Genomic DNA, 15,948 nt, shown 5'->3' with positions numbered 1-15,948 from the left:
CTATATCCTCATGCAGTTGTCGAGGGGAAGTTCACATGTATTGATGTACTGCCCTTTTTGCACTTCTACCTGTATTGCAATTTATGTGCATATTTTCATGTACGTTCATTTAAGCTTTCCTTTTTTGTTTCTTCAGTTTATTTTGCATTTCTTTTCTCTCCTTTATTCTATAGTGTTTTTTGTATGTTTTCTTCTTGTCTTTACTTCCATTTCCTGCTCAAAATGATTTATTTTGTTTTAACCCCTGTGCTTCCCAACTTTTTGATTTCATACACTTAATATAGTATGTGATGACTACCTGTCCCACTTCGAATCTTTCTGTTTAACTTCCGTTTGCTATTATTAGGTACAAAATTTATGTACAAATATTTTTTCACTTTTGTAACAACGTATTGAAATCAGATACTATGCTCTTAATGTACATAACGTGCAAAAAAAAAAAAAAAAAAAAAAAATTATGAACAGTTAATATTATTTTGCTTATTTAAAAAAAAATTATTTAAAATTATATAGAAAGCTTTAAATTATTTGCAAACAAGCGTGTCAAAAAAAAAAAAAAAAAAAAAAAAAGGAAAAAAGGAAAAAACTTTGAAAATAAAAGTACAAATCACCAAAATGTTACATACAATATATGAAGCCTCTTTTTCTTCTTTTCTTTTATTGGCTAAAATGCGATAAGTTGCTGTCTCACTTAAAATTTAATTTGTATTTTGCTTGTTGATTCGTTTGTTCATTCGTTCGTCTAATAGTTGATATGTCCCTTTCGGATATTTATGTTTTCTCGTCTAACGCTGATATCGTTACAGGCCCTATAGTTGTCTTTTTTTTTTATTTGATTTTGCGTGTTCACTATTATATATACATATACATGTAGTACCCATACGTCCCTGCGTAATCACTGCGCAATCACTGCGTCTTCTCGGTCATGCAATGCTTGCCTTTTTCGTAGTCCTTAAAAACTACAAAAAAGTTGAAGGTTGCATATATCAGGATTGTTTTTTATTTTTTCATAGCATAAAAAAGATTAATGACAGAATAAAGAGGAGATAAAATGAAGTAGCTGTTCTCTTTATATAGTAAAATAAAATATACACATTATAGCATGTGTGTGTATGCAAAGAATATGTTAATATAGTATAATAACATGTTTAAAAGTGATAAAAGGATAATAATATAAAAAAAAAAAAAAAGAAAAGAAAACTATAAAAAGATATAAATAATTAAAGATATAAGGTAGAGGCTAAAAATAGAAAAAAAAAAAAAAAAAAAAAAAAAGAGAAATTAAATGTTTTATAAAATTAGTGGTTCTCTCTATTTTCAAGCTTTTGTATTGTGTAAGTAGAGTAAGCCACAAAAGCTACTTCAGCGTTTGTAAAAATATTCATTTTTCAAAAAAAAAAAAAAAAAAGTTGAAACATAAATGAACAAAATAATATAAAATATAACAAAACGAAAATGAAACAAAGTAAAGCAAACCAATATAAAATTCAAGTTGTTTTTTTGCAGTTTTAACGAGTGCATACTTGATCGTTCTTATTTTTTTTTTTTTTTTTTTCTTTTTTCTCACATTTTTGCATACACCTACATGATTTTACTATACATGCTTTTTCCTATTGTGCTCGGTAGGACAGAAAAATTGAAAAAATGTATTGTACTTACTAATTTTCCTAAAAAAAAAAAAAAGAAAAAAATACTGCTTAAATACGCCACAACGGTATGAATAATTTGAAAAAAAGTAAAAAAAGAAAAAGAAAAAGAAAAAAAAAAATAAAAAAATTAAATTAAATTGAATTAAACTGAAATAAATTGAATTAAACTGAAATAAATTGAATTAAACTGAATTAAATTAAAATAAAATGAATTAAATTATATATTGAGGCGAATTAAATTAAACTGATTTAAGCTAAATCAAGTTAATTACAAAACAACATACTACAATTATTACAATTTTTTATGAATGTGAAAATATTTTGGGGGGCTTCCCTTTTAAAGCAATGAAAATTTTTGGAAAAAAAGTAAAAGCATCAATAAATATTGTATCTCAGTGAAGAGCGACATAAAATATTGTGTAACAACTCAGAACAGCATACAGGAAAATAATACGGTAAAATAGGGTAGACAAATACCCTCTCCCCCTCAAATTTTTTTTTTTTTTTTTTTTTTTTTTCCCTGGGTTCAAATGTTACCTTATAAAAGTATGCACCACCTATTTTGAATGAAAACTGATTTTTTGTAGCGTTTGCAAAATAATCAAAAAAAAAAAAAAAAAATTGGAAATCTGTGCACTTGTATCGAATAACCATGATTGGTTATAGAAATAGGGAATACAGTCGTGTAGAAAATAACTACACACAAATGGATCAAGATGACAATGAAACGGATGCCACAGATTTTCAGAGCAAAAAAATGAGGACCTTCTCAGGTATGCGTTCAACAAAAAAAAAAAAAAATTAAAAAAAATATGTGAGCAGATGAGTGGGTAAACGAGTGGGAAACTAAATATACAAACATATAAATATACGAAAAAATGAGGGAATTTAAAGAGAGAACTGTGGTGAGTGCGATATCACTGGCATTTCCCCCCCGTACAATGTAGCGTTTTAGCAAAAGGCGGCGGGCAATTTGTGGTATGTGTGCACGCAAGGATAAGTCCACCTATTTGTTTTTCCATCTATATACTGCATCTATTTTGCTTGTTATATAACACCTGTTACACTACACTTGTTACATTACACATATTTCCTTTTATGTGTTTCATTTTATTTGTTTTCTCATATCCGAATGCAGAACGAGATGTCAAGGAGCTGTCCCATGTGATGGGGAAATACAACGTGGGTAAAAACTTTGCATGCTTCGGGGGGGCATTCGCTAGATTTGCAAATGAAACGGTGGTATTTAACAAGAAAAGATTTAAACCACACTTGGGAATTCATATGAATATGTACTTGTTTAATAGTTATATATTTGAAAATAATTTCATTAAATTAATTTATTTTTCAAGATGGCATATATTAGTATACTTATCTAATAATAAATTGTATGTCTATAATCATAGCAGATACTTATGGCATTTAGACCATTTTAATGAATGGAAGAATTTAGAAATACCAACAAGTAATGAAATTACAGATATTCAAATAGTATCATGTAATTATAAGGGTGATATATATTTTGACACATCCAATCAAAATAATGTTTATGAAAATGGAAATGAACCTGTTAATGGAGAGAAGAAGAATGAGGACATAAACAGGAAAACACATGACGAACTATTAACAGAAAATTATCCATTAGATCCTATACACTTTTTTGGAGTTAGTTTAATAGATAGCAAAAAAAATTTATATCTAGGTCTTAACAATAATAAGAATTCAAATAAAATGTTAATTAAACAAATTAAAATGATTATTCCTTCACAGCTCGTTCACCAGAATTTACAATTCAGTACTATTTTAGTCAGTCTCCCTGAACTAAATGAACAAGACATACAAAATTGTAACGATGATTTAAAATATTCAACTATTTTTGAGTTATCTTATAATTCTACCTTCAAAACAATGGAATATACAAGTGGAAGTGACAAGCCTGTACATATGACTAATTGCCATTTTTATGATGAGAATTACAAACAGGGTACGAATCATATCTGCCCCAGGAATTTCTCCAAGGGTTACTCCGATGAGAGTAAGAAGTATGGTATAACAACATTTACGGGTTTGTCAAATGGAAGTTTAAGTGTTGTGAGAGGGGAGAAGATAACGAATGGGGGGAAGTCGACAAAAGAGAAGAGGAAATTAAATATAGAGAACTCAGTGAACGGGGAGAGGGTAACAAGTGGGACGAGTGCCAGCACGAAGAGTAAACTCATTTTGCAGCAAGGCGCTATAGCACATACACGTGTACCATTTAACACGGTTGATGAAAAACATAGCAGCAGTATGATCCATCCAGTTGCCACGAACAGCTGGAGTGAATTACCGAAACTGAATGAAAGAGAAACGTGCAAGAGAAAGGAAAATAACTACGACTATAGTTCCTTCGAATTACAAAATGGAAAGAGACAGAAAAAAAAAAAAATGGTTAATGATAATGCTGCTAATAATCCTTGTAACAAAGGAGAAATACAATATAATAATAATTCTTTAAAATATTCTGAACATATTTCCAAAAAAATAATGTGTGTGAATAATGGTAAAAATGAACAACTTGGAGAGAACTACATTTTCAGATATCTGGAAGAACAAAATATGAACAAATTAATAAATAATGAAAAAAAAATAAAAAAAAATAAAAATTATTTTATATATATCCGAATTTCTGAAAATGTAAAATTTAAAAAAAAATTAATTAATTCGAAACCCAAAGTTTTAATTAGTGGGACTTGTTGTAATCATGGATGTATACTATTTGAAAATAAAGAAATATATTTTTGGATATATAAAAAACAAAAAAGCTGCATAAATATTTTACAGAAAAATGAAAAAAATATGAACAGTACAGAAACAAATAGTACTTTTATTTTTAAAAAATTGAAATATCCAAAGAGTAACATAATTGATGTTGTTTATTGTAATAATACATATATAATGATATCTGAAGATAATATTATGTACATTTTAAAATTCCCTTTTTTACATACACTAAGAGCAGTCAATTTCTTTTTTTACCTGAACAGCTACCTTTTCAAAAATATAAATTACACTCGTAATAATACTCTCCTTACTATTGATAAAATGAAAGGGTCTAATATAATAAAAATGTACTTAACCGATTATATATTAATTACTATAAATAGCACAAAGGAAATATGTTTTACCCCTATCCTATTTCATAATATTTACAACTACAGGGATTCTCAGTACATCGACGTGCTATCCACCAAATATGAGTACCAGGCAAGTCTTTCACGGGGCCCCAATCGTTCCATGCATACAGATATATTCATATACACACATACATACGTACAGATGTACACATATGCCCACATACACCCACATACCCATATACACCCACATACCCACATACACCCACATACCCATATACACCCACATACCCATATACACCCACATACCCATATACACCCACATACCCATATACACCCACATACCCATATACACCCACATACCCATATACACGTATTTGTATGCACGTACCTACGTCATGCTTATTTGCCCATTTCACGGCTCACCCTCATTTCGATGTCAACACAACTGAACTGCGTGACGTTCAACATTGACGTTGATTATTTATTCATATATTTATTCATATATTTATTCATTTATTTATTCATTTATTTATTCATTTATTTATTCATATATTTATTCATATATTTATTCATTTATTTATTCATATATTTATTCGTATATTTATCCATATATTTATTTTTATTTATTTTTATTTTTTTTTTTCCTTCCCCATTGCACTTTTTTTCAGATCAAGAATTTAATAAAGGACCTAGGTGAGTTCAGCATTAGTGGACTAGATAATTTATTTTCTTTCGAAGAGAAAATGAAATTTCCAAATTTAATCAAGTATAAAATGATTCGAATTTGCGCACAAAAAAAAAACTCCTTTACCTTATATGTAACCCCGAATGCGCTAGTTGTTTGCATATATAATTTGTTTGAATATTATGATATACTGGACTCGTCCATATCTAACTTTCTGAGTAAGTACTACATTGTGTAGCTGTGATGTGCAGCACAAAGTGCAGCATAATGTGTGGAATAATTTGTATCAATATACAGTAATTACACGTTGTAGTTATACGTAGTACTTATACGTAGTACTTATAGGTAGTACTTATAGGTAGTACTTATACGTAGTACTTATATGTAGTACTTATACGTAGTACTTATACGTAGTACTTATATGTAGTACTTATATGTAGTACTTATATGTAGTACTTATATGTAGTACTTATAGGTAGTACTTATACGTGGTAGTAATGTACAGTAGTAATAACGTGTAGCAATGACATGTCGTGATATGTGTAAAGCCTTTATTTTTATACATTCAAGTAGAAATTAAATTTTATCTTGCATATTTAGCTATTTTAACTGACGTTTTTTTACGAGATTTTTCTTTTGTTTGTTTGTTTGCTTGCTTGCTTTCTTGCTTGTTTGTTTTCTTGTTTGTTTGTTTTCTTGCTTGTTTGTTTTCTTGCTTGTTTGTTTTCTTGCTTGTTTGTTTTCTTGCTTGTTTGCTTGTCTGTCTGCCAATTTTTTAATTTTTAAAAATTACGCTTATTTATTTGCGTAAATTTTATTTACTCATACGGGTATAAATACAGATACACGTCCATATATACCTTCAGATGAGTGATATATGAATGAATCCTTTCACTTTACAAAAGTGTTCACGAAAAAAATATATACCTTTTAAATTTTTCTTACACGACTTTATTTTTTTAATTGTTGGGTTATTTGATTACTGTTTAATTTATTTTTATTTATTATATTAACAACCAACTTTCTTTCTTTTTTTTTTTTTTTTTTTTTCTTAATAAGTCTAAATAGTTGTAAATGAACGAGTAAACTTTTGTAAAATTGTTTATACTAATCTTAGGTGTAAGAAAATAAAATAGAACTAAAAAAAATAAAAAATATATAAAAAATGAATAAAAAATATATAAATTACGTTTCCTCGTATTGTATAATATAACGTCTAAATTTTTTTTTTTTTTTGTACCAAAACAATATCTCATAAAAAAAGCGTTTTCCTGTACATTCCAGAAAAATTTTTACCTGAACGAGTCATGTGAAAAAAAAATGTACAAACGTATACGTACGTATATACAAATATGTACGTATATGCAAATATGTACGTATGTATATATGTACGTATATATGTATGTGTGTATATATATATATTTTTTTTTTTTTCTGTTCATAAATTTTTACTAATGGAGAAAAAAATTTGCCCTGATTTTTAGGTAAGCTGTTTCAAATAGCACACAAATAACAAGTACATAATATTATTTGGCTTTTTGAACATGATACACACACATACACGTACACACACAAAATTTACAATTTATGCAATTTATAATTTACAATTTATAATATTCAATTTACTGGTTACAACTTACAACTTGCAATTTATAATTTATAATTTACAATTTCTTTATTGTAAGATCAGATTAAACCTGAATTAAAAAGGGTTTATTCTGGATATGTTTTAAATTGCAATTCCTCTATGTAAAATTATAAATATTTTTTTTTTTTGCTAAATTTTCAATTTAAATTGCTGAGCTCACAGCCTTTTAAAACTTGTTTTGTTATGTTACATTTTACTACAATTTAATTTATTTCGTTTTATCATATTTTATTTTATTCCATTTTATCATATTATATTTTATTTTATCATATTATTCTTCATTTTATCATACTACATTTCATTTTATCATACTACATTTCATTTTATCGTACTACATTTCATTTTATTTTATTTTTATTCATTTTCTTGGTAAAATAATAAAAATGCTAGTGTGGAACTCTTGTCCGAAATTGACTTGGTTTTTTTTTTAGAGGTTGCTACCTGTACAGTTCATAATGTAAATGTGTTTGGTCTTTAAGTAGCAGAAAAATAAGCGCGCACGTATATATATATATATGCATATATGCATTTATTTATTTATATGTATATATTTATTTATATGTATATATTTATTTATATGTATATATTTATTTATATGTATATATTTATATGTATGTGTATTATTTTTATTTCTCAAGGGATACAACATAAGGGAAAGCTAAATATAAAATTTCATTGTGTTTTTTTTTTTATTTTTTTTTCGTCTCTCCTTTCTAAATTTGTATTATTAATAGCGTACAACTTCAGACAGTTGGTCACTTCCCCTTTTATGTTACAGTTTGAATATTTTAAATTTTACTCACTGTACAGAATTCTGCGTCTTTGCAGTCGTTAGTGTTAGGTAGTACATATACACATATATACATACACACATATATATACATGTTTGTATACATGCGAGTATATATGGGTATGTGTAAATCGTTGCTCATTTTTTTTTAGACAGGGGCATACGCACTATTAGCACATTTAACATGTGTTTGTATATATAAATATACATATTTGTGTGTATGTTTGTATATATAAATATACATATTTGTGTGTATGTATGTATATATAAATATACATATTTGTGTGTATGTATGTATATATAAATATACGTATTTGTGTGTATGTATATATATATACATATACATATTTGAGGATATGTATATATATTTATTTTTCCTTTTTAAATATTATCAAAAAACGTTTTAACAATGTGTGAAAATATTTGCAAAAATAAAAATAAATATGTTCATGGTCTTGGGCCGATGTTTATGCCGCAAAGGGGCAACGATTCCTTGTGTACAACTATGGAGGATTACCACGTTTTTGAAGTAATAATATAAAAAAAATAAATTTTGATGTTCATAAAAAATGGAAAAAATGATTTCGTAAAAATGGAAAACATGACTACATAAAAATGGAATATGTGTTCACTTGTGCAAATTTATTTCCATTTAATTTGTGCGATCATGATGTTTTTAAAAAAAGTACTGTACATAGTAGTAGTTGCTGTAGATACAAATCGTTAGTATATTTTTGCTTATATGTACATATTCATCTACGCTTATGTATTTGCTTCTATTAATGTATTCATTTGCACATGCACTTACGCTTTTTCTTCGCCCAAGCCAGGAGCAAAACCATTTATAAAAAACATAATCCAAGAGACCACAATCAATGTGCCAAAAATTGAGTATAAGGAAAAAATAGTCCAAGTGCCCCGAGTTGAATATCGACCATATCCTGTGGTGAAGGAGGTAGAAACCCCCGTATATCAAGATAGATATAAATATAAAAATGTACAAGTCCCACAAAAAAAATTAAGAGTTAAACCTGTGTACAAAGTAATAGATGTGCCACAATATAAATATGTAGACAAGTTTGTTAAAAAAAAATATAAAAGATTTAAATATATACCTAAAGAAGTACAAATACCATTTAGACCAAGAAGAGAAATATATAGTGAAGTTCCAATCCCTAGATATATACCTCAATATATACATAATTCCATTAGACCAGAAACATTTAATACTGATTACGATGGGCAGATACCTCTATTCGAGGGTTATAATGACTGCTTCCTAAACATGATGAATCCATTTAGTGTATATAACAGAAAAGAAAAAAATAAATGTATTTTAAACTGTCTCTGTAATGGCAATAATGATGACAAAATGTATGAAATGGACCCAGTATTATTTACACCAACACCTTATACATTTAATAATAACAGCATAAATGACATGGGAAATAATTTTGATTTACATCCTAGCTACTACGATATGGTAAGCCATAGTTATCCATTTGTCGTACATACAAAGGAAAATGATTTCTTCACAAAAATAATTGACGCTACCTCTAGTGCACTGGCAGCCGCAGGGATAGCTATCATGTTAGCAGGAAAATTGAGTATGCAGGGAATTTCTCTTTTTTTAGGAAACAATAATCAGAAAAGCCAACAGAATGAGTGCACGTGTGAACACGGTGGTGGTAGATCGACCGAACGTCAACAAATTAAAAACGAAGGAGGTGGAAAAGGCGAAAAAAGTGAAAAAAATGATAAAAAATGAAAATGGTAAAAATGGCGAAAATGGTGAAAAATGTGGAAAACGTGTAAAGAAAACATCACGTTATATAATGAGCAGCTAGCCAAAAGATTTCTTAAAAAAAAAAAAAAAAAAAAAAAAAAACCATTAATTAAAAAAAAGTTAGCCACATCGTACATTTTTTATATTTTATTAACAAATATATGCATATTTACCTTGCTGTTCATGTTTTTAAATTTTATTGCCTGATCTATTCTGGCAAAATTAAATATCTTAATGCATAAAAATATACCTTTTTTTAATTTTTACTATTATTATAAAAAATGAAATATTATTCGAATTATAATATTTATTCCGTTTACTTTTGTTTTTAATTAGCTATTCCTATTCCTTATTTTTTAAGTTTCATGTTATATATTATGTGATTATTATATTATAATATATTTCATTTTATTTAATTCATTTATTTATTTATTCATTTATTTATTTATTTTTTATTTATTTATTTATTTTTTATTTATTTTTTTTTTTTTTTTGAACACTTAATTAAACACTAGTATTTTTTCCCGTCTTCATTTGTTCTATTTTATAATGTCTACTTCATTCTATCTAAACTCTTTACTTTTTTCACATATTTTTTAACGCACTTTTAGTTAAATTACTGTAATAAAAATATCCAACCAGCGGATAATATAACTTTTGTAGTATACCTGACCTGTTCATGCGCGTATTATATATATATATTTAATATACATATATATATTTAACATCCATATATATATTTAATGTACATATATATATTTAACATCCATATATATATTTAACATCCATATATATATTTAACATCCATATATATATTTAACATCCATATATATATTTAATGTACATATATATATTTAACATCCATATATATATTTAATATCCATATATATATTTAATATACATATACGGTTTTACAAAAACATATAAAAAAAAAAGAAAGAAATATATATATAATGTAACAGTTGTATCCTTTATGCTCTCTACAGAATTGCACAAAAATATGTGTTGGACATATAATGAAGTTCCAAATTAAAAACACTTAAGTTGTGCGTGTTCATTTAAGAAATGCATAATTTTAAAATGGCAGAACCGTACAAAATAATGGTCTCTTTAAGTTAGTGAAAAATATGGTTTATTTCTCTTTATTTTAATATTTTGTATGAAAAAAAAAAAAAAAAATGGAACAAAGAAAAATTCTAATTTTGCATTTATACATAGTAATAATTTATTAATAAATACGAAGAATGAAATATTGGAAAAATTAAAAAGAAAAAGAAATTTAAAATAAAGTGAAATTAAATATGAAAAAGCCTCTGTTCAAAAGCATTGTTGTATGCAGGTAAGACAAAATAAAGGAATTACCGTATGCATGTAGTCATATAAATATATATATTAAAAGCCGCTTTAATAAGTATTACCTTTTTAGTTTCATCTGGGTTGAGATATAGCCTCTCACCACGTATGGAAGTGGCGGCACCTGTTCGTCAATTTTGGTATTTTACAAAAATACGAAAATGCGAATATGAGAAAATGCGAATATGAGAAGGTGCGAAAATGAGAAAATGAGAAAATGCGAAATTCTTTTTGAGGTAGTTCTGTTTGTACCACTTATTATATAATGAACAGGCTCACATTGGTAACGTAATTTTTTTTTTTTTTTTTTTTTTCCTCTTTTCCTTAAAACTTAAGAAAAAGCTTTCATCTTCAATTGTATTATATACCTACGTTTTAGTATTTATTTTAATTAACATGTGTAGTGCATAAATATGTATAATGCAGTGCACATGTATATACACATGCATATGTATACTCACACTACTATATACAAAATTTTCCTTATTTTTTTCTATTTGTGTATGTATATTAATAAAAATAAAAAAAATCGTTCACTACTTTGTAATAATTTTTTTTCATTTTTAACTTAAACTTCTTGCTGTATAGGTTTAGGGACCACGAATTTTCTTGTTTTATTTATTAAAAATATTTTGCAGTTTTATGCTTTACTTGAAAAAAGATAAAATAAATTGACTCCGAATAATCAATACTCTTTATCATTTTAATGTACGAAACATTTATTTATTCATTGTAACATTTTAACAATTTATTTTACTTTTTTTTTTTAAATATGTGCGGATATTTTCGTATCTTTTGGGTAACACGAATTTTTACGTAACGGCGAAATATACATATTTGTATATATGTGTATATACAATATAATACACTGCTCAAGAGCTTATTTTATGAAGATATACGAACCTTTTTCTTTTATATATATATATATATATATATATATATATATATATATATTTGAACGTTACGAATATACATTTAACGCCATAGAACTGTTAATGTAGTGCAGTGTTATAAATATCTCTACATTATTATTCCATATTAAATCATATTACTGCTACATACTGCTAAATATTCCACGTTAGAACTAGCTATTCAAAAATAACTGCTGTTTGTTAATACATTTTTTACCTTTTCTTCCAAAATGTTTATAAGAAGCCTTGGTAAAGACGCAGCGAAACTGTTAAGCAATCATCCATGTATGATTATGAATGCTACTACGCATATTAAACATGATATGAGATGTTATGACTTACTTGTAAAAAGAAATTTATCTTTTACGAAAATTCATTTAACGCACTACTTAGAGGACTATTATACTTCCCCTGAAATTGCAACTAATATGGTATCCCCCATGTCTGAATATGTTTGGTGGAGTTGGCTAATATTACAAGTGAAAACGAACAAAATTATTCGATGATTTTTTTTTTTTTTTTTTTTGTTACAACATTTGAACATTACAAATGCGATAAAAATATGTCATACGGTTACTGTTTAATTCGTTGACTGCTTCATTGATTGATTAATTATTTTTTATTATTTTTTATTATTTTTTATTATTTATTATTTTTTTTTATTTTTTTTTATTATTTATTATTATTTTTTATTATTTATTATTTTTGTTTATTATTTTTTTTTTTTTTTATTTCTTTTTTTTTAATTTATCAGGGTGTTATAGTTTTCGGCACACTGTTTCATTCGAATTACTATTTCACTGGAAAGCCTCTGCCAAAGGTTCAAGGGAATTCTCAGTTATGTGAAGACTCATGGTAACATGTTTTACTTTGTAGTAGTAGCAGTCTCAATATAAGATATAGTTTTATTTTTTTTTTTTGTGCTACTACACCTTTTACATCCTAACATTATTTTATGCATACACATGCATATACATGCATGTTCATACATTTACATACATACACACACATATATATGTATATTATAACAGTTTTTATGTAGTATCTCTCTTATATTTTTTTTTTCCCCCTTCTATTGTAATTTAAATTTTTTTTTCCATTTTAATATATATTTTAACACCATATTTTAATTTAAATTTGAAAATGTAAAAAAAAAAAAAAAAAAAAAAAAAAAAAAAAAATTTATAATATAGACCATATCTACTAGCACAGACAATCCCCCGCTTCTGTTTGAATGTCTACTAAGTAATAGAAATAAACATACTTACACTATTTTTGAAATGAAAAAAAAGGAAAATACTCCAATTTAATTGATATTATATCAAATTATTTTAAAATGGTTCTTAGTTAAAAAGAAAAAAGCAATGAACACATATATATTTATATATATGTATCTCTATTAGCATGAACTTGTGCATGTATTTACTGTGGTTAAAAAAAATGATTTTCTGTACGTATATAAAGTAGAAAATGCGAACCTGATTAAAAAAGAGGAAATTTTAACTTAAAAAATGAACATATGTGTATATAAGTGAATGTATAAATGCACACATGTTTGCATATATGTTTACTTATGTATTTACATATATGTTTGCATTTTTATATGCCCATCAGACTGTTACAGAGACTGAAAAGGGCATATTGATAACTTAACTTGTATTAAAGCAGTAGCTAAAAAAAAGGCATATAGGTCCATTCATACGTACAACATTTGTGGTAGAAAAAGGAAAGAAAAGAACAAAATAGAAATATAAAGGTGTCTTCTTATGTTTATTCATTTCATATCTTTTTCTTTTTTTCTGCCTATATTGTATTATGCACAGTGAATTGTTTATTTTTTTTTTTCTTGTTAAGAAAAAGAAAAGTACTTACCCATGCACCAATGACCAAATGATGAAATAATTGTTTTATGCGTTTTTATTAAACCATATTAAATAATCATTCGTGTGTAACTGCTTGTGTGTAACTGCTTGGGTGTAGCTGCTTGGGTGTAGCTGCTTGTTTGTAGCTGCTTGTGTGTAGCTGCTTGTTTGTAGCTGCTTGTGTGTAGCTGCTTGTGTGTAGCTGCTTGTGTGTAGCTGCTTGTGTGTAGTCGTGTAGACGTATCTGCTTAAGCGATAGACAAAGCTACACTGCAAAACACATACAAATACACTTGTTCTATTGCTCATTCAAGGGCCCAAAACTCGTCTTCATATATGGATTTGTTTTCCTTTCCCTTTGCATTATCTTCATTGAACATGACTTCAAAATTTTCTTGCTTAGTTTCTTCAGTTAATTGTTTATATTTTCCATTATACAAAGCATAGCTAGCTGCGCTTCCGCTTAGAAGCAAAACAAAGCCCACACCACTTGCTATGTATGTTTGATTAAAATTTGGAGCACCTCTTCTATTCTTGTCTTCATAATTATTTTTCTTTTGCTCATATTTTGTTCCTTGCTGTTCATAAAAATTATATGAATTGACATTTTCATCAGTTTTATTTTTTGGTTGAGTATTTTCATAAGATTTATTTAAATTTTCCTCTGTTTTATTTTCTCTAAAATTTTTTGCCTTTTTTGTATCCCTTGATGGTAATACCATTTTAACTTCCCCATTTGTGCTATTCTCTAAATTGGGGGTAATATTACTTTTATTCTTTATCTCTTCTGAATTGGTACTACTACTATTATTATAGTAAGTATCATTATTATTATTATTATTATTATTATTAATTTGTTCAGAATTATTACTCTCGCTTTCCTTGCTGTCGTTTTCTGGTTGTGATAAAACCTCTTCTGTGGGACTTGAAGTGTTTTCTAATTTTTCATTGTGCATTGTAACATCGACTGCGGTAGTAGTGGTATTTGCATCAGTGGATGTACTATCAAGAGAATTCGACTTGCCGCCACTAGTCGATGCGTCCAAATTTTTGTAGTTACCTTCAGTGTTATCGTTTTGTTCGTAATCTATTTTACTTAAAACACTTGATGAAGCGCCATTTTTACCACTACTATCACTACTATCACTACTATCACTACTATCACTGCCATTACTACTATCACTACTACCACTGCCATTACTACTATCACTACTACCACTGCCATTACTATTATCACTACTACCACTGCCATTACTACTATCACTACTGTTATTACTGCTTCGTTTTTTTACTTTTTTAGCGTAATCATGTTCAGTGATACTGACTTCATGGCCATTGTTACCAACTTGTATATCACTTCTTTGCTTCACTGTGTTTTCATTGTCGTTATTTGTTTCTTCCTCTTCATGATTAAAATAAAGAGTAGTACTGTTATATATACTTGGGTCATTTGCTTCATCCGAAGTACAATCTTGTTCTTCTTTAATGAATGGACAATTAATTACTTTTCGATGTTTCTTCCCATTTTTGCATGGAGACCAATTTTCCCAAGGACCGCAATTATTACATGACCTTTCTTCACTTAAAGAATTATCAGTTAAACAAATTCTTGTATTAACTCCATTTTTACATTCTGACCATGCACCCCATTGTTTACATTCTTCTATGAGATTATTACATTTTATTTCTAGAAGAACAAATAATGTATTTATTAAAAATGAATATATAGTAGCGCATTTCATTTTTATTCCATTCTATTTATTTAATGTATAGGAATAAAAATAAAAAAAAATAAAAAGAAATAAAAAAAAATAGCTAGTTTAATCTAGCTTTTAACAATATATTTGCATGTACTGTTCAGGAAAAAATATGAATATACGTGTAACTCTGCGATTGTATTAAAATGCTTGAACTTTAATATAAAATAACAATCAAATATGAATATACACTAATGTGAATGTATGCGAATAGGAATTCGTATTAATTATTTCATTTTAACTTGTCTACATTAAAATAAAGCATGTATTATTTTATTTTATTTTATTTATTTTTGATTTCATTAAAATAACAATGAAAATTTAAAAAATAATAACAAAAAAGGTGAGGGCACGAAAAATAGATATTTCGTTATACTATAAATATTAACTA

General features: G+C 26.9%; 4 protein-coding genes across 4 annotated transcripts; 3 read left to right on the top strand and 1 right to left on the bottom strand.

Annotated features, from left to right (window-relative positions):
- Window positions 1-2,301: 2,301 nt before the first annotated feature.
- MKS88_003350 (uncharacterized protein) lies at window positions 2,302-5,688 on the top strand (the record flags this gene model as incomplete). Its single annotated transcript, XM_067216434.1, has 3 exons — window positions 2,302-2,422; window positions 2,788-4,868; window positions 5,434-5,688. The coding sequence occupies 3 exons, from the start codon at window positions 2,302-2,304 to the stop codon at window positions 5,686-5,688; spliced, it is 2,457 nt and encodes an 818-aa protein (XP_067073081.1).
- A 2,609-nt stretch (window positions 5,689-8,297) lies between these two features.
- Window positions 8,298-9,656, top strand: MKS88_003349 (inner membrane complex protein 1m; the record flags this gene model as incomplete). The annotated part of the gene is made up of 2 exons (XM_067216433.1): window positions 8,298-8,417; window positions 8,715-9,656. The coding sequence occupies 2 exons, from the start codon at window positions 8,298-8,300 to the stop codon at window positions 9,654-9,656; spliced, it is 1,062 nt and encodes a 353-aa protein (XP_067073080.1).
- A 2,512-nt stretch (window positions 9,657-12,168) lies between these two features.
- MKS88_003348 (uncharacterized protein) lies at window positions 12,169-12,797 on the top strand (the record flags this gene model as incomplete). The annotated part of the gene is made up of 2 exons (XM_067216432.1): window positions 12,169-12,369; window positions 12,693-12,797. 2 exons carry the CDS (start codon window positions 12,169-12,171, stop codon window positions 12,795-12,797), a joined length of 306 nt encoding a protein of 101 aa, XP_067073079.1.
- Window positions 12,798-14,105: 1,308 nt separating this feature from the next.
- Window positions 14,106-15,542, bottom strand: MKS88_003347 (uncharacterized protein; the record flags this gene model as incomplete). The annotated part of the gene is made up of 1 exon (XM_067216431.1): window positions 14,106-15,542. The coding sequence occupies one exon, from the start codon at window positions 15,540-15,542 to the stop codon at window positions 14,106-14,108; it is 1,437 nt and encodes a 478-aa protein (XP_067073078.1).
- Window positions 15,543-15,948: the final 406 nt, after the last annotated feature.

Source organism: Plasmodium brasilianum, chromosome 10 (assembly GCF_023973825.1).
Source record: "Plasmodium brasilianum strain Bolivian I chromosome 10, whole genome shotgun sequence".
In the NCBI taxonomy this organism is placed as follows: Eukaryota; Apicomplexa; class Aconoidasida; order Haemosporida; family Plasmodiidae; genus Plasmodium; species Plasmodium brasilianum.
The sequence above is the reverse complement of the archived record's forward strand: the minus strand, read 5'-3'. Positions and strand labels throughout refer to the sequence as shown.